Raw genomic sequence first — 16,420 nt, forward strand, 5'->3', positions numbered from 1 at the left:
ACGAGAAGGAGAAAGGGGGGCACAAGGAGCACACAGCAGAGCAGCGCAGCGCATCCGGGGCGTCTATTTGTGTCTTGCAGGCGAAATGCATACAGGCCCCGCTCATTGCACGTCAACTGGTGCATGCTCGGGCGAGACGGATCACCGATGTCTTTATTGTAGTTCAGACGAGTGTGCAGCTGCCCACAGATGGATAAATTCAACCCGATTCATGCATTTTCTACCATTCTTGTGCAGTCAAGTGTCAGACGCTGACACCAGATGTGAAGTGCAGGCCATGCATAGGCGGGGCCGTGAAACCATATTGTTTGCTTTTGAGTGCAATCATCTTGTGTTAAAAGCGGCACAAGGCTTGATTCGACGTGGGAAGTGGGTGCCATACGCTGACTCTCCTGCAAGTCCGCGAGCGCACGGCTCGTTATATTGAGAGCCGCGCTTCCTGCCAGCAACACCTGAGGACGCTGCTTTCGGGCACGGCCACACTGACATGGGTGGGTGCAGCAGTATCGCAAAACAGGGAACGAGTGACGATGCTCACTGGGGTCGCGATGTTTTGTTGCAGTAGAAAGTGGCACGGCAACGGCGAGACTGAGGGCTAGGGCGAGGGGGCAGCATCGACCCACCTGTTGCCTCATGGTCCTGCCTCTTCGCCCATGCCATGATGTTTGTGATGTGGAATAAATGCACAGTAGAGAGTCAAGCAGGGGTAGTGCACAGGGAGATGGTGAGAGGGTGAGCGATGGTCTGCAACTAAACCAGCCTGGGCACTCCGCGGACTCGGGTAAAACAGGCAAGGCAATAGAATAAATGTGACTGCTGCAATGCCTGCTTCTCAGCCCACGCATTTTCGCCGTTAAAAGCTAATCTATAAATCGACCGATTCAACGCCAATATGGGTGGATCGTCCCCGGCATACATACATACAATGGGAGGGGACAATCAGTACATCACATAAATTGCTAGCAAGGCAGACACGTCAGCGGCGACAGCAAGCTTTGAGCAGCGTTGACCCATAACCCCAACCCTAACCCGGTCCAGTCTCGTCTGCGCTCAATCTACATCCGTACCATTCTGATCTTTATTGCTTTCGTTTGCCCAAAAGTATTTGGACTCGAATCAAGATGCCAACGCTACGATCCATCCTGGTGCTGCTCTCGCTCGCAGTATCCGCTCTCGCTTCCAGCGCCATTCCATCTGGGACACTCGCCCCTCAGCCGTCGCTGCAGCCGCAGTTGCCGAGGCAGCTGCCGCTGTGAGCAGTAGCGATGCAGGTCCGACATTCTCGTTCATCCAGGGCACGTACAATGTCTCCTTTTGGGCAGTCGACCTCCCCGTCAGCTATGCCCGCACAATCTTGCCGCCCAAAGTAGCTGATGGCCGGATGGATGAGGACCTTTTCATGTTGCTCAAAGGCCAACGGGACAAGAAGACAACCTTGGCGGTGCTCGAGGCGGGGCACCAAAAGGGCAATGGCCCGCCTGGCTTTGGGATCCTTAATAATGAGTCCGTAGCCTCACCGCCATTTTGAAGAGCTCGCAGAAAAAAGACAATTGCAGCTGACCATCGCCAGAGCCTCCTTATTTGCAACGCAGAGAGACAACGCTAGAGCTGCCATACGTCCGCTTACGGCCAGGCAGCAAGCAGCCGTACATTTACAAGTCACAAATCTTCACCGATAGCCCGGTCGCTGGGCTGTTCGGCGGCCTCGTCTTTGGGCTGCACGAGACGCAGGCGAAGATGGTACCGCCGAACAGCTCGGACGCGCTAAATTACGACCAGGACACCGTCGGCTGGTTCAAGATCGAGCGCGTTGCCATGCAGCCCCAAGATACGAGCGGGGTCGACTGGAAGGATATTTCCAATCAGGTGAACAGACTCCTGAATGGAGGAGCGCCGCATGCGAAGCATATCTGACGCGAATTTTGTGGTCACCTCTCGTTCGCAGCCTTGGTTCACTGATGGGCCCCTGTGCGGCCGACACGTGTACAACGTCGCGCCAACGATCTCTCTGCGCGGAGATGTGCAGCTGCTGCCATCCGTGCTGAAAGAGCCGAACCCGGCGGCAGAGCCACTGGCGTTCTTCGACGTGGAGGGGATACGTATGAATGCGCACTTCAAGATCATTGGACCTGCTAGCTGCGCTGCATTTGACACTGCCGCATAGACGCTTGAGGCAGACGTCATGCCGCAGATGCCCTTGCTTCGAACCGTAGGACGTGCTGTATTGATCTGTTACCCCATGGACCAACGCTACAATTGCCTTTGCGACCCGAGAGCTCTGCTGGCTTGCTTCCCGCGTCACATGACAGAGCGCACGTACTTGAGACAGCGCATCCTCCCATCGAGGGGAACAAAAAAGCACACGTACGCATTCCAGTGCCCACCCATCTCTTGGCCGTGGGTCGAACTCTCGCTGGATTACTCTTCTTGCTCTGCTGGTTGTTGCAGAAGTTCAGCGGCGGGCGGTTTAATCGCACCCACGCATGTGGGCCAAACCCGCGAAAATGCACTACGAAAGATTCGTCCTCACAGATCCGGGGTATTTCAAACCCTTTCGCACAAATTCCAGGGGATTCGCCGCTCCTGTCGATGTAGTCCCCCGCCGGCAGTCGTCGCAGAAAGGAACAACACCTCCAATCAAGGTGTACTGTTTGCTGTACTTTCTTTATCGAGACATTTGGGTACATCGGGTGGTCAAGCAGTCAGCGATGCCTACCCAATACATTGTGCTGTGACCACAGGAAGGAGTTGCGATTGCGGAGGGTCTTGGCGCGCCGTTCATCCATCTGCGGCGGCCGCACATTAAATTGAGTAACATCCCCCGACCGAGGTGCTAGCTGCCACGGGAAGGTGAGATCCTCCAGCTTGGTCTTCAATTCTTCGAACATAGAGTGACTGCCACAACTGACACATCATTATGCTTTCTTCATCTCCAAAACGACAAAAGGGGGTCAAAATACATGCTCCACGGCCTGTAACAGTAGACGCAGCGCGACGGCGACGGGACAACGGATATACACGCTTCCAAGATGTACTATCCCAGCACGCAGCCGCTGGCGCAAGCACAGGCGCGTGCTCAGCGTGGGCGTCGCCCTTCGACTGCCTCTCACTACTCGTTTGCAGCTTCGCTGCGCTCTTTGCGTTCTGTGCACAGCATCAGCACAACCAGCATCTTATCCACCATCAGCGCGTATGGGCACCTCACCCCATTGAGCGGCCTGGGCGCCCGCGTGCCTGTCAGAGGGAGAAGCAGCGTCAGCGTGCTCAACCACAACCTCAACGGGGGCCGATCGACGCCAAATGCTTCCCACCAGCCTTCTGCATTGGGAGCAGGAGCATCCAAAATCAGCGATGCAGCTTTCGCACCGGCACCAGCACCTGCGGAGATATCCCTATCGCGCACCGTGCATGAATGCTACGTCGCGGGCAGGTATCGGCAGCTCTCGCGACAGTATGGCTTGAGCCTCCCTTCCACAGTGGATCTTTCTGCCGGAGAGCACGAGGAAGAAGAGGACGATGCAGATCACAACAGCGGCAGCGACAACGACGAAGAGGAGCTCGGGAGCGTCACTGCTGACGACGCCACCGCCGCCCTTGCCTTGTCGCTTGACCTGAAGCGTGAGGAGGACTTCACTTCATCTGCTGCTACATCCTTAGCGGTTGCAGCAACAAGAGTGGCGGAAATACAAGTGCCTTCGGAATCGGACAAGGTCAGGGACGCGGCGATGCAAACGCAGACAGCCGCTCGCCTCCTGGCACTCCTCTCACGTGATACTGCCACACGCTCTAAGACGATTGGCCCTGCCTCCGAGGGGGGTTTTGCGAGTGCAAGAGGAACAGCGGGGGGCAGGTGGGCAAGGGAAGACGACAGCGAACAAGTATTAGGCCAGGATCGCAGAGCGCATAGTGTCGCTGCGCTGCTGCAGAACAAGAATATGAACGGCAAGAAGCGCGGAGCAGAAGATCTGCGGAAGCTATTTCCACCCGCCTCGGATGTAACTGCGAAGGCTGATGCTGCTCTGCACCTCGCGTCAGGCCAATCGCAACCGCACGCCGCCAACGGGTGCGATGGACACTCCCACTTCACATCCCCAACTCCAATTACAGAGTCGGATCCACAGAACTCATCGGCCAGCAGCAAGAATGGAAAGATTAGAATGAGCAAAAGCGGCACCGTCGGAACCAACAAGAACAGCAGCAAGAGGGCGTATGCCGCTTCGCGCATCAAGGCCGCCACGGTCTTCAAGGCGAATCTAAAGAGCGCTGCGCCGGCCGATGTGACGCGGCTCGAATGGGAGATTAAGGTGGGCATGTACTGCCACCTGACGATTTCTTTATTTTTGCACTCATGGACCCACACTTCCCTCCGCTTGCGTTGCTTACATATCAAAAGGCACTGACGCCTATCACGCCCGCGCACAGGCTCCTGCCGCTGCTCAAGCGCGCCGCAGAGCTGCGCTCGCTGCGTAGCATCACGCAGCTCGCGGCGCTGTACACGCTCGGCGTCACGCGTGGACATGCTCCCATCGCCGTAGAGCTCGTGCGCCGCGACGCGCCGCGCGCGCTCAGCTGGGCCGTACGGGGGCTCGGATTCGCTCTCGGGCGGCACGGTGCTAGCACTGCTGTTGATGGTGGTAGTAGTAGTGTTCGACCAGTGGAAAGCAAGGAACAGTCGCAGCAAGGCGCGGAGAATGGTAAGGTTCTGGCAGCAACAGCAGCAGCGGGAAGCGACGAGGAGGAAGAGGAAAAGAAAGAGGCGATTTTCATGCTTCTGCACCTGCTCGCACGTGTCGCACGCTCAAAAAAGGCAGCCTGGCCAGCCATGTCCCTCTCCTCGCCAAATGGCTCGCACTCGGTGGAGCAAGTAGATGCAGAAAGCGATACTAACCTTACAAAGCTCTGGAGACGCGTCGAGGAGCTTCTGCCGAGCATGCAGGCCTATTTGAAGGATCAAGAGGGCGTCAGCGCGAGCGGTGATGGTGATGTTGCTGCAGCTGATGGAACGGGTGCTGTATCTTTCGCTGCCGCATTGACGACTTCTGCAACTGTCGCAGGCACCGATGACGTACCCGATCCACCGCCTCAGCAGCCTCCGGAGGCCGATGGCGACCTCGTCTCTCTTTTGGCTGGCAACGTATCCAGCAAAGTCGCCGAGAAGACACGGGAATGCCTGTCAGTGTTGGATGCAGCTCGGAAGGAGCTGGCCTTCCTCGAAGCGCTTGTATCGCTTCGCAAAGCGCTGCTTGCTCGTGCGGGGAGCGAAAAATTAGAGGGAAGAGGTGACGTGGACGAGGTGGAACGAAAACTAGATGCACTGCAAGCCCTTCCGGGCTGCAAGGAGCAAATGTTGAAAGAGAAAGCGGAAGCTGTGCTTTCGACGCTCTCGGCTCTAGACGAAAAGATGTTGGCAGTCAGAGTCGCAGCATTCCGTGACGCGCTTGCTGCCACACTCCCCGAGGAGAGCGTGACCGAGAATGCCAGTGAGCCGCAGGTTGTGACGGCTGCATCGCTTGGCCTGGGCCTGCCGCACTCAAAGTCCACGAACACAACATCCCCTAACACCTCCAGTGGTACCGCTTTCGAACCCATCCACGGCAAGTCGGCCGGCGCGGCAAGCATCACCGCTTCGCACGCCACCGCCTCGCCGTCGACGATCGGCAAGATGAGCAACGACGCATCCGCGCTGCTCACGCGTCAGCACGCTGCGTCTGCCAAGATACGAGATGAAGCGCCCTTCGATCCGTTCTTCATCGAGCATACAAGGGGAAAGAACCAGCAATCTATCACTTCCAATGCGTACTTGAACCCGCCAAGCCCGACGGCGAGCATCCGCTCGATCAGCTCTGCATGGGGGTATGGGGAGGATGACGAGGAGGGAGAGCCGAAGGCAAGCGCTGGGTACTCTTTCCCAAGGCTTAGACGGCCGTCCAGCGTCATCTCTGACTCACCCTCGCTCATGTTCCCATCGCATGGAGAGGATGCGAGCGAGGACGTTATGCAGTCACCCCTTACGCCGAGCTTTGCGCCGCCAGAACGGCCATCCCTGCGGAATCGCAGTCAGAGTGGCTTGCCCGACCGTAGAAGGGTGGTAAGCATGTACGGCGAGCCATCTGTGGCTGTCTCTCCTTCGCTTCACTTGCCGATGATCCGGCCACCCGCTAGCTCTTTTGCGCCTCTCGGCAGCAGCAAATCATCGCGCAGGCTCTCTTTCCTCCTGCCTCCCACCGTCGCTTCTCCCCACGCCGCGGACCACGCATTCACAGCGATTGGCACTGTCGGACGGGCACAGTCGCACGCCAGCCAGTCTCTGCGCCAGTTTGCAGCACACAGTCCGCATCCTATCAACCCTGCCACCAAGCTGATGCGCAGCAAGGGTAGTCTAAGGCCGCGCCCGCTGTCCATGATCAACTCTGCTTCAGAGCCAGCGCTAGATGTTGCCAAAGGTACGTTAGAAAGCAGCACATCGATCGAGACACTTGCAAAACATGCTCTCGCACTTTTGCCTATGTCTGCACAAACTCCCGCTCCGCTTCAGCTCCCAGCTGGCCGCCAAGAAGCTGTAATGCAAGAGACACGGCTGCCACCACCCAGCCCGGCGCGGTCTACTGCCAGCGGAAGAGCTTTCAGCGGCCTCGACCCTACCAACACGTCCTACGGGCACAGCAGTCATGCGAGCAGTGCAAACAGTTCGCAGGTTGACATTGCTGCGCTGGCCAAACAACCCTCCGTCACTGTCAACGGCCTGGACAACGTTCTCGCCGCGGCCGAAGACCAGAGTAAATTGCGCACAGGCGGCTGCTGTGCCAATTGCGGCAAAGCTGTCGTCAACGGCGCCATGAATCGCAAAGGCGAAATTCTGTGCGGCAGGTCTTGCAGGTTGGAGACCAAGGCCAAGTCGGCGCCAGTCGCAGCATGAAACATGAACACAGCTAGAAGGCAATTTAAGTATTCTCGAACGCTATAAAGCGACAACGAATCGTTTGACTCCACATGTTGTACTTTAATGAACATGCGCAATCAACGCAAAGAAGATTCATTCTCCTTAGTTCCAGCCAACAGAATTACAGATGCGGATGGCCAACGCTCGACGCATGAATTGTTCTCGCGCGAGGAAGCGTGTCTGCTTGAGGAAAGCATCGAGAGTGATGCGCTCGCTATTCAACGCGCGTCCAAGGTGATAGAGCGTATCCTCAATCGCATTGTCTTCAGCCACAAGATCGATCAGTCTAGAGAGAAGAAGAGTTGTGGGTGACTTTCAGCACAGGGACGTATAAGGGACTCTCGGTTGGAAGAATACTCACTGATTTCCGACGATGCTCGTCGCACAAATCCAGTCATTTCCGGAACCTGGCTGTTCGAGTTCATCCTCGACTTTGGCCTCCATGGCTTGCAAGCCCTGTCTTGCTTCCTCTACAAAAGCTGCCATCCGCTCTGCTCGCCCTTTACAGACCTCCTTGACCGCCTCGAGCCGCGCGATCTCATCATGGATAGCCGCCTCGCCTCTGTCAAGATCGGAGGAGAGGACAGCCATGCGCTGCGATTGCTGCGCGAAGTGGGCCGAGATGGAAGAGACGCGCGCGCTTAACTTTTGATGCAGGGCATTGTGTAATGAAAGGATCTCAGGATTTGGAGGGAGAATAGGAGGCGGCTCGCCGGGTGCTCCTGAAGAAGAGGGGTACGATTGCACAGATGCAGACGCTTCCGTGTCGTCTTCTACACCTAAAAGATCCCGCGGCAGAGGGGGCTTGCTAGGAGGGAGTTGTGGCGCAAAGTTGCTGCCTTGGGGTAGATGCGGCGGAGCGGCGGCAGAAAGAGACAAGTTGAGCGATGACGAAGTCGGCATGCCGTAAGGATGGCCCATGCTCGGTGGTCGTGGGGGCGAGGTAGGCTGAGCAAGGAAGGCTTGACTAGGGTTTGTCTGTTGCGTCGAAGCGTGCGGATGATGCGACAATGCAAATAAAGGCGGCTGAGCTGGCGGAGATAGTGGCGAGTACCCCATAGAAGAGTCAACCGACCTTTCCCGGGCGGGAGGGGGCATGCTCCACCCTCGACGCGAGGCCCCTCGGTCTTGAGAGTGGTTAGGAGAAAACTGATGGTGCTGATTGGAATAATACTGAGGTGCGTTGTGAAGAACATGAGAGGGTAAGGTGACAGATTGCTGTTGCTGATGAGGGTGAAGATGCTGGGAACTGCCCGCCATCAGATGCGTTATGGATGATTGCCAAGCCTGATGCGTCACTTTCGCATGACTCAAACCTGGCGACGCCTGCTCTGAGACACCCATCCGGGTGGGACCAGAAGGTGAATAGGCGCTACCAGAGGACGAACTGCGGAGACTGGATGAGCGACCCAACACATCTGCCGGTTGCCTTGGCTTTGGCGGACGGTTCGGCGGGTCACGGGCCGCCGATGAAGAAGACAGTCCTAATGCACCTGGAGGCGCTGGTGGAGGTCGGTGCCCTAAACCTGATATTCCATTTATACTTGTTGACCCGCGCTCGAATTCGGCATCTTGCCTGCTCGAGCCGGCCGTGGCACTCGCGCTTCCACTGCCATTGGCAGCCGAATAGACAGGCGGCTCATGCCCAAAGACACTCTGCAGGAATTGCACCAGCTCTACTAAGTTGCATGCTTCCCACTTGCGCTCCCATCGCCTGAGGTAGCTCTTATGTCTTTCCTCTTCGAATTCCCTCGCCGGAGTCACGACGTACCCATCCAGTTGGACGTGCTTGTGACCTTTGCGTATCGCCATGCCTTTGACGGGCTCGACGTATGCGAGAGGAGGTTCGCGAGGGTAAGCATGCGGAAGCCACATTGCGATTGGAATGTGGTATGTCGAGGACCGGTATGAAATCGGAATTGTTCCTGAAATACGTAAAAGCAGGGCAGTGCGACCATCGTCGTATGCTTTAGGTTATTGAAGGGAAGGCGAGGACAAGGGCTAGCTCATCAGCATCAGACTATTTCCTTCCGCAAGCAAGAGAACTGGGCTCGACACTCACTATATACCTCCGTCCTGGGAGTGAGACTGCTATATGCCAGTAGTAGTGCGTCGACATGCGTAAAGACTCGATCCGAGAGGGAATACTTCCCGAGCACAGAGTGTAGCCATTGACGCACGACGGTATGGTCCATCGTTCGTATTCGCAAGTTGCACTCGGAGTCTGTCTAGGCGAGATGTGACCTTGTGCAGCCTCCGTCAAAAGTCCGGGGCAGCAGAAGCCCAGCGTCGAGAATGGGTAACTGAATCCTCAGAGCTTCAGCTGGAGCTCTTGGCTTGACGTGCGTGCTGTCCCGAGCGAGCAAAATGATTCGCCAAGTTGCAATGCAAATATGATTGAGTGTCCTGCTGAGGTCCCTGAACAGAAGTGCGATGATCACTACTTTGGGTGCGGCGACGGATGATGTTCCGCGGTTGCGGCCTGGTTTCGTCATCAGGGTCATTCACAACAATATCTCCTTTGTCCATACCACACCAAGCGTCCAATAGCTCATGCTACCCCGCATCTACATGGGGACAGGGTAGTTCCTGGAACCTTCTCAGTCCGGGGCTGCGATATGGGCGCCAGCGGTTCTCTCTTTTGAAGGGCCCGAGCGGCGTCCATCGTCACCTGCGAGCTGCAATCCACATCAACTGCGCAGCGAGTCCCTTACCCACGATGCTACCACCTGACACAGACCCAGACCCATCCAGGGCCGAAGAAAGACCGTCGGCGGAAGCTGAAGAGAGCGTACAGGCAAGCCCTTCCCAACCAGATGCGCAGAGACTGGAATCATACGGTTCTATGGACTTCAGCATTCAGTCCCTGCTCTCCGGGGGCGGTCACCTTCAGACGTTTCGCAAACGATCGGTATGGTCCAGACGCAATGGAGATGGATATGGTCACAGAAGGGAGATATATGAGGAAGACGGACTACAGGAATCACCATTCGACGTTGCTGTCGTGCACTTCACGTTTCTCATTGGCACGGCGTTATTGCTTGTGACGTGAGTAGCTCCATGTTCAACAAAGCACAACGTTACTCAACCAAATGCTTTTGTGCAGTGCCCTAGCTTCTATGCTTCTGATGCTCAACGTTGTAATCCCAATACCGACGCTCCTTCCGCCACATCGCTCCCCGTCACTCCTCTCGTTCTGGCTTTTCCTTGTCTCGCTCCTTATCTTGCTGCCGTCGCTCTTCGCATTCGAATTGCACCCACAATTGCACAACATAACCTCAGCGCTGCACACCACAAATGCATTCTTTCTTTTGATCCTGCTCACGCTGATCTGCGCTTTGCAGGTGTACAGAGAAGGCGAGCTGGCGCTAGCGCTACCTGCCGCCGCCTTGGCCTGGATAAGCTGTGCCTGGGCATGGGCTGCGGGCCGCATTTGCGAGCATGTGCGCAAGGAATACAGGACATCGAGGCCTCCTCGCGCCTTTCACGAGCAGGAGGATGGGTTACAGCTTCCATCTGGAGCTTCGCTCAACCCGGCGCACTCGCGAGACGGGGTACCGCATGTGAGCATCGACGCGGAACGAGAACCGCTCCTCGGCACACCCTATATTGCGACTTTTGCACTCCCCGAGGTGCCTTTCAAGAGCAAGATCCACACATCGCTCAGGCTCTTTCTCATCACGATTCTCACTACTTCCGTCACGGCTGTGCTGCTGATGCTACTCTTTGACGTTGCGCTGACTGGCGCCGACAGCGGTTTTGCACCAGCCGAGGACTTAGGAACAAGAGTGTGGATTGACCTTCGCGCGGCCAAACGGCAAGCGCATGGCGAGCAAGTGCATGGAATAGCGTCTGTCGGAAAGAGGACAAGCATTAAGGATTTCCGCGTACACATCAAATGTGAGAGCTCTTCGGATTCGACCTATCATGGCCAGAGGACCTGGCAAGCAACGGCAAAAAAACCTCCCCCGAAGCATCCGCATCCGCCAAATTTGCGGCCAACTGCACTTGTCATGACTGAGCGTGGTGTATCCGGTGTACCTGGTGGTGCGTGGCTGCGCGCTCTAGTCGCCCACGCCCGCAATGAGGACAGCAAAGACGGAGATGATGGCCATCTTTCCCTCGACAGCGTCTGCTTTTGGGACCGTTTGGGCTACGGGTTCAGCGATTATGTAGAGGGTGGCAGCGCTGATATTCGTCTGCACACCGAAGTACTGAAGCGTGCGCTGGAGGGCATGGGTGCATGGACGCTGCCGCCGTCACAGCAAGACGGGAGTGCCGCCACAAATGCAACACTCGCAGAAGAGCGGTACTTTGGCGGCCCATTCATGCTCGTCTCAACCGGCTATGGCTCGCTGTTCGCGCGCCATTTTGCAGCAGCATACCCGGATATGATCCAATCGCTTATCTACATCGACGCAGAAACACCCACTTCCTGGTACACCGAGAGGGTCGCGCAACATTCAGGGTTACGAGCCGGGTACCAGGCGCCAGGCCATCGTTACGTTGGCCTGCTGCTGAAAGACATCGTTCCTGCACTGCTCAGTCCACTCGGCATCACCCATCTCCTTGGCCTTTTGGCAGGCAGAGGTCCAGCAGACCGCATCTTGTCGCCCCACTATCGCGGTGGGTCCGCCGCAGACGACCTCGGTGGCGGCGGCTTCCGCATCCTAGGCGCGGGCGGCTCGTCAACAAAGTTGCTCACGACTTCGCTGCAAGAGCGCCTCGATGCGAATCGGGGAACGAGCTCACGGAACTACAAAACGCTCGTCTCAACTGCGGTATCGGATGTGCATGCAAACCAGCTGGCGCAAAAGCCCACGGCGGTGCTGTCGAGCTTCTGGAAGATGCACCGCGACGTCGAGGGATGGGGCGACGAACAGCGCTTGACCCTCGTGAAGCCTGCACTGGAGCAAGGCGGCCTCGTCGGCTGGTGGCGCGTAGGCTCGCGAATGGCAGCACCGGGTGTCGGTGGCAGCGATCGAGGCGGCGCGCAAGGTATCTGCGAAGAGCCGCAGGGCAACATTTTTTGCGCTGAGGCTGTCCGAAAGGTCTTGGCCGCCGCCGATTTGGAAGAGCAACGAGGACGGCAGAATTCCTCCGTGACTGTGTCAGCGGCAATTTCGAAGGAATACAACTGGCAGCAAGCGATGGACGCTTTGACATTCGACGTGTGATCAAAGCGTGATGCTCATGTGTATAACGATCTGCCAGTTGTATTGGTACGACACTGTAACTACTTATTGTGAACTCTCGTACGCCCTTTAATGCTTCAGTAAGCCCGGCCGCTTGCCTTCCCATGGATCCAAGCCTGCGCTCAACCGCTGTCCACCGACGAGACTGCTCCAGTCCTTGTCTCCGCCGCCGTTCGCGCGCGCAGCGATCATATGCGCATGTGCTTGGTCCATCACGCCCATTGGGCAGTCAACCGAGGTCGCCAAGCGGCGGATGTGCGTACAATCCTTCTATGATTCATCATTGTTGGGCAAAGAGGAGAGAAGAGAGGATGTGTTAATCGATACGCAGGCGCAATCAAGATGAAGAAAGTCCGACGTAATACGCACAATACCTCCATCGAGAGAGAATCCCTCCTCGCCGGAGAACGCATTCGTCAGGATCTTTTTGCCATAGCTGATGGCAGATGGCTGTAAAATCAAGGTAATTTAGAAAAGATGGGCCCAAATGGGCAACTTCGTTTTTTGTCTACCGCACGCACCGCTGGGAAGAACTCCTGGATGAACTCATAGAAGCGATCGGATCCTACGCCAGTTTTGTCCGCGAGCGTCATGGTCTCGCTGAGCAGCTCAATCACTCCGAGAAGCATGCTGTTGCCAATTAGCTTGAACGTTGCTGCACGTTCAGGATTAGAGCCGAAGTCCATGATCTTTCGGCCCATATGGGGAACGAGGAGGGAGGCAATGGCTTGCTTGCTCGCGTACGGGCCAGCGACGGCAAAGATGAGCGACGCAGCGCAAGCCATGGGAGGGGGACCAAAACAGGGGGCCTATTAGGAAGCATGAGCGAGACAGTTGAGTGAGTGACTCATCGATGGAGGCAGATGATTGTTCAAGATGCATGCAAGCTCACGGCAATAAAGTGCCTCCTGGGCTGAGCACTGACAAAGCGCTCAATCTGGCCAGTGGTCGCAGGGTAGATGGTGCTGGTGTCGACAAAAATGGTGTTACTCGGATCCTTCCTTTCCTCTCTTGTTTTTCCTCGAGATTCTTCTTCCCCATTGCACAGGCGAGTGAAGACATCAAGGGCAGCTTCATCGTTACTGATGGAGACAAAGACGATCTGGCAGCGCTTGCCGATTTCCTCAACGCTCTGCGCAATCTGCACCGCGCCGCCTGCCTCCTCCTTGACCTTTTGGGCTTTGGCGGTAGTTCGATTATATACCATCAGGTGGTTCAGAGAGGGTGACATGGTCTGCAGGCCCTTGGCGAGATTCAAGGCCATACCCCGGCCCATGTTGCCCAGCCCGACGAAGCCGACTTGTAGCTTTGACTCCGTCGTGGGAACTGACGAACTCGGGATCGCACCCTCGACCTGGGACGGTTGTGCTTGGGACTCCATCTTGCTTATCTTGGTTCGAACTTCCACAGTAACTCTGGAGTGTAATCTTCTTGGCGCTGCAGAAGGCGTTGACAAAAGAGGCGACAAAGAGGACAGGTCTGGATGGATGCGATGAAGTGGTTATCTCCACAGGGTGTTGAGGTCTTACTTGGACCTGACTCTGCCGCGATGGCCGGGCGAGAGGGGGAGAGTGATGCAGTGGCGCAGTTGCCTAGCAGACGAAGGGTAGCGCGACGTCATTTTCACATCGTTTCGTCCTTCCCCTCCCGACCCCTTTTTGGCAGTCTCATAATTGCCAACGCACTTTACCGTACTACAGAGGAGCAGACCCGAGAATAATGGATAGTAGAATTTAACATGTCACATAGTTGCGTTCAGACTTCCGAAGCTTTTCAGTGGTCGGCGCCGACTCAGCCCGGACTCAGGGAGGTGGTGGCATCGCAATCGCTTTGACGCGAAGAATGTACTACTCGTGGCTGGTACAGACTGAAGCCAATCCGAACGCGAACCCGATACCATCCCATTAAGCTCCGCCCGGAATGAGCCTGCACCCGCATACGCTCGCGCATTGCAATTACCATCGCCTCGGTCAACAGAAGCATAGCTAGCCATGGAAGCATCCATTCTCTTGGAGTTGGCTCAAGTGCAATTCCTCTTTTGGGACATATTCCAAGCAATTCTCTGGTCCATGGGCCCGACATATGACTCAACCCTGCTGGACTGATCGCAGCTTGCAGATACTTTTACTTCCCCTCTCCATGTTCTCAGCTACCGCCCATGTGCGACATGGTGGCTTCCGCTGATCCACGGATATACTAATCCACTGATCTGATCCGAGCCTCGCGGCTACGACGAACTGACCATCCTCTGTTCCTTCCCCTCCCCCTCTCCCGGCTGTCTTCTTCTGCTCGCTACATCCCTCCGATGTCTTCCACCGCTACTAGCCGCTGCTTTCGCGCAGGGCGGATAAGGGTCCACCAAGATTCAATGCGACCGCCACGCCTGGATCGGTACCATAGAATGTCGATGAACCTTCTTCTATACATGTGATGATCATTACCCTTTGGATCGTTGACACGTCTTTGGACTGCCATCGGAATGCCGTCTTGTTGATTCTGCTTTATTACTGGGCTTGCAATTTTCTGTCCAGATATCACTCAAGTGATATCACAAGCGGCGCAGCCCAAGGTCGTCCTTGCACACCGTGTTCAAACGTGTGTAGCTACTCGGTCCCGATTGAATCAGAAACAGAGTAAGGCAACCGATATGCCACGCCTTCGCAGTAGCCAACCAGGTGGAGGGGAGCATGTTCAAGGTCGATCTGACGAGCTCAACCAGTGAGTATAGGGACCTATCACAGAGCCCCGTACCCAGCACCGTAACGAGCGACATTGTGGCGGTAGACAACGAAGACTCGGGCCCGAAAGCTGGCTGTATGCATTTTTGTTTCTCTCATGAACGTGCTAACAGCTTGTATGCGCAATCTGTGCCTCAGAGAAGGTACAGAGGCGCAAGAAATCGTCGAGAGCTTTATCAGTACGCGCATATACTCGGAGGAACCTCTTCAGGAGGCCGGTACTGCATGATAAATGCACGGTGACGCTGACGCTGACGCTGTCCGTGGCGCTGCGCTTGACCGTGGCTTCATCTTGCAGAGCAGCAGTCCCGTAAGGCTGCACAGGAGCGCAGAAACTTTCAGTTGCAGTGCCACGAGCTAAAAACAAGAGTCGAGCGTACCCTCCAAATGGAACTTCAAACTGCGATGGATGAAAAGCTCGTCAAGCTCGATGCATTGGAAGCTGCGTTCGCGCAAGGAAAGCATGATGAACTGCAAGATGAGGCGCCGAAAGAGCTTAGAAATTTTCTCTCCGGGCTGCGCTCGGTAGGTCTAACCGGATCGGAATCGAAGTCCACCTCGATTCATAATGAATTGGTTTTCTAATGGCCTCTTTTCATTCTGATTCTCAGCACTACAACAACGAATGCAAAGCTTGGATCGAGTTTTTGGACAGCACGGTGGAGGAGCTAGAGTCGCAGTGCCCGTTCGAATACCAAGCTTGTGTTGGTGGGTCGTCTGCGAGTGTCAGCGAACTGCATAGGAGCATACTTGCGCTGAAGCATTTGGTCTCCGTGTCGTTGCCATGCTTGCAGCCCAACACAAGCCTGCGCTTCTGCACCGTCGCCGTCGTCGCTTGATCAAAGACCACAAGCGTGATATCGCCGCCCAAGTGCATCCGCATGCCGCCTTCGCTCCGTCCACCTCCTCGACGCTTATGCTTCCGATCGAAAACAACGCCGTGTGCAAGGTTGAGGGCGATGCAGGTCCAGGCGGAAGTGCGGGCTCTATCGCGGAAGACCTGCTCAAATGCGCTCTGAGGATTCCTCAGGCTTGAAAATGAGGAAGGTGGGACGCATACGGGCAAAAACAAAGGCCACACGTTCCAAATGAAGATCGTGTCGAAGGAAAGCTTTGGGGAGGTTCAAGAAAAGGTAAACTCAGTCCAGCTGTGCAGTGAGCGTGTGCTAGAATGTTGTTTTGGCCACATCCAAATAAAGAGGATGCGTCACCGGGTTGCGTGAGATCGTGTCCCCCAACATATTCGAAAGCTCAAACAAGGCCGGCTTCACGATTCTAATTCAGTGTTCAAAATGTCATGATGAGGCTCAGAGTGTGTAGGCTGCCTCCGACCGCTCTTTTATCCGGTTTCAGGGTTAGATTATCAGAAACGATAGAGGAATCGCAGCCTCTTACGGCAACGCTACAACGTCACAACCAACGCCATCAATGCAGAGGGGAGAAGGAACATACCAATGGGCAATTGCAACGATTACCTCGATATGAGACGCCAATAAATAGAGCTGGCGAAGCCACACGACCTAGATTTGGGTGGACCAAGCCACATC

General features: G+C 55.9%; 8 protein-coding genes across 8 annotated transcripts; 4 read left to right on the forward strand and 4 right to left on the reverse strand.

The window, feature by feature from the left end:
- Positions 1–68: 68 nt before the first annotated feature.
- Positions 69–828, reverse strand: K437DRAFT_257192 (uncharacterized protein). The gene has a single exon (XM_013387143.1). It carries the CDS (start codon positions 633–635, stop codon positions 210–212), a length of 426 nt encoding a protein of 141 aa, XP_013242597.1. The 5' UTR covers positions 636–828; the 3' UTR covers positions 69–209.
- A 105-nt stretch (positions 829–933) lies between these two features.
- On the forward strand, positions 934–2,266 carry K437DRAFT_257194 (uncharacterized protein). Its single transcript, XM_013387144.1, has 3 exons — positions 934–1,503; positions 1,593–1,866; positions 1,946–2,266. Exons 1-3 carry the CDS (start codon positions 1,382–1,384, stop codon positions 2,162–2,164), a joined length of 615 nt encoding a protein of 204 aa, XP_013242598.1. The 5' UTR covers positions 934–1,381; the 3' UTR covers positions 2,165–2,266.
- A 763-nt stretch (positions 2,267–3,029) lies between these two features.
- On the forward strand, positions 3,030–6,916 carry K437DRAFT_268897 (uncharacterized protein; the record flags this gene model as incomplete). Its single annotated transcript, XM_013387145.1, has 2 exons — positions 3,030–4,304; positions 4,394–6,916. The coding sequence occupies 2 exons, from the start codon at positions 3,030–3,032 to the stop codon at positions 6,914–6,916; spliced, it is 3,798 nt and encodes a 1,265-aa protein (XP_013242599.1).
- Positions 6,917–7,005: 89 nt separating this feature from the next.
- Positions 7,006–9,475, reverse strand: K437DRAFT_294947 (UEV-domain-containing protein). Its single transcript, XM_013387146.1, has 3 exons — positions 9,003–9,475; positions 7,302–8,907; positions 7,006–7,226 (listed from the first exon to the last, which is right to left on the reverse strand). Exons 1-3 carry the CDS (start codon positions 9,133–9,135, stop codon positions 7,043–7,045), a joined length of 1,923 nt encoding a protein of 640 aa, XP_013242600.1. The 5' UTR covers positions 9,136–9,475; the 3' UTR covers positions 7,006–7,042.
- Positions 9,476–12,233, forward strand: K437DRAFT_274684 (uncharacterized protein). Its single transcript, XM_013387147.1, has 2 exons — positions 9,476–9,988; positions 10,047–12,233. The coding sequence occupies exons 1-2, from the start codon at positions 9,660–9,662 to the stop codon at positions 12,115–12,117; spliced, it is 2,400 nt and encodes a 799-aa protein (XP_013242601.1). The 5' UTR covers positions 9,476–9,659; the 3' UTR covers positions 12,118–12,233.
- K437DRAFT_257198 (NAD(P)-binding protein) lies at positions 12,140–13,608 on the reverse strand. Its single transcript, XM_013387148.1, has 4 exons — positions 13,028–13,608; positions 12,657–12,944; positions 12,505–12,585; positions 12,140–12,405 (listed from the first exon to the last, which is right to left on the reverse strand). Exons 1-4 carry the CDS (start codon positions 13,514–13,516, stop codon positions 12,205–12,207), a joined length of 1,059 nt encoding a protein of 352 aa, XP_013242602.1. The 5' UTR covers positions 13,517–13,608; the 3' UTR covers positions 12,140–12,204.
- A 296-nt stretch (positions 13,609–13,904) lies between these two features.
- K437DRAFT_257200 (uncharacterized protein) lies at positions 13,905–14,575 on the reverse strand. Its single transcript, XM_013387149.1, has one exon. The coding sequence runs from the start codon at positions 14,215–14,217 to the stop codon at positions 13,927–13,929; it is 291 nt and encodes a 96-aa protein (XP_013242603.1). The 5' UTR covers positions 14,218–14,575; the 3' UTR covers positions 13,905–13,926.
- A 156-nt stretch (positions 14,576–14,731) lies between these two features.
- K437DRAFT_257201 (uncharacterized protein) lies at positions 14,732–16,043 on the forward strand. The gene is made up of 4 exons (XM_013387150.1): positions 14,732–14,853; positions 15,172–15,398; positions 15,485–15,581; positions 15,668–16,043. Exons 1-4 carry the CDS (start codon positions 14,823–14,825, stop codon positions 15,907–15,909), a joined length of 597 nt encoding a protein of 198 aa, XP_013242604.1. The 5' UTR covers positions 14,732–14,822; the 3' UTR covers positions 15,910–16,043.
- The last annotated feature ends 377 nt before the right edge of the window (positions 16,044–16,420 follow it).

Source organism: Tilletiaria anomala (assembly GCF_000711695.1).
Source record: "Tilletiaria anomala UBC 951 chromosome Unknown K437scaffold_55, whole genome shotgun sequence".
NCBI lineage: Eukaryota > Fungi > Basidiomycota > Exobasidiomycetes > Georgefischeriales > Tilletiariaceae > Tilletiaria > Tilletiaria anomala.

Bases quoted from the DNA above. Each gene is read 5' to 3' on its own strand.
- K437DRAFT_257198 (XM_013387148.1), bottom strand. From the start codon at position 13,516: ATGGAGTCCCAAGCACAACCGTCCCAGGTCGAGGGTGCGATCCCGAGT. The intron at 12,945-13,027 runs GTGAGCTTGCAT...GCTTCCTAATAG, and splicing joins CCAGGAGGCACTTTATTGCC to GCCCCCTGTTTTGGTCCCCC. The intron at 12,406-12,504 runs GTGCGTATTACG...GATGAATCATAG, and splicing joins TCTCTCTCGATGGAGGTATT to AAGGATTGTACGCACATCCG.
- K437DRAFT_257194 (XM_013387144.1), top strand. From the start codon at position 1,382: ATGGATGAGGACCTTTTCATGTTGCTCAAAGGCCAACGGGACAAGAAG. The intron at 1,504-1,592 runs GTCCGTAGCCTC...TTTGCAACGCAG, and splicing joins TTTGGGATCCTTAATAATGA to AGAGACAACGCTAGAGCTGC. The intron at 1,867-1,945 runs GTGAACAGACTC...TCTCGTTCGCAG, and splicing joins GGAAGGATATTTCCAATCAG to CCTTGGTTCACTGATGGGCC.
- K437DRAFT_257192 (XM_013387143.1), bottom strand. From the start codon at position 635: ATGAGGCAACAGGTGGGTCGATGCTGCCCCCTCGCCCTAGCCCTCAGT.
- K437DRAFT_294947 (XM_013387146.1), bottom strand. From the start codon at position 9,135: ATGGACCATACCGTCGTGCGTCAATGGCTACACTCTGTGCTCGGGAAG. The intron at 8,908-9,002 runs GTGAGTGTCGAG...AATAACCTAAAG, and splicing joins TCCCAGGACGGAGGTATATA to CATACGACGATGGTCGCACT. The intron at 7,227-7,301 runs GTGAGTATTCTT...TCTTCTCTCTAG, and splicing joins ACGAGCATCGTCGGAAATCA to ACTGATCGATCTTGTGGCTG.
- K437DRAFT_257201 (XM_013387150.1), top strand. From the start codon at position 14,823: ATGTTCAAGGTCGATCTGACGAGCTCAACCA. The intron at 14,854-15,171 runs GTGAGTATAGGG...TTCATCTTGCAG, and splicing joins CGATCTGACGAGCTCAACCA to AGCAGCAGTCCCGTAAGGCT. The intron at 15,399-15,484 runs GTAGGTCTAACC...TCTGATTCTCAG, and splicing joins TTCTCTCCGGGCTGCGCTCG to CACTACAACAACGAATGCAA.
- K437DRAFT_257200 (XM_013387149.1), bottom strand. From the start codon at position 14,217: ATGTCGGGCCCATGGACCAGAGAATTGCTTGGAATATGTCCCAAAAGA.
- K437DRAFT_274684 (XM_013387147.1), top strand. From the start codon at position 9,660: ATGCTACCACCTGACACAGACCCAGACCCATCCAGGGCCGAAGAAAGA. The intron at 9,989-10,046 runs GTGAGTAGCTCC...GCTTTTGTGCAG, and splicing joins ACGGCGTTATTGCTTGTGAC to TGCCCTAGCTTCTATGCTTC.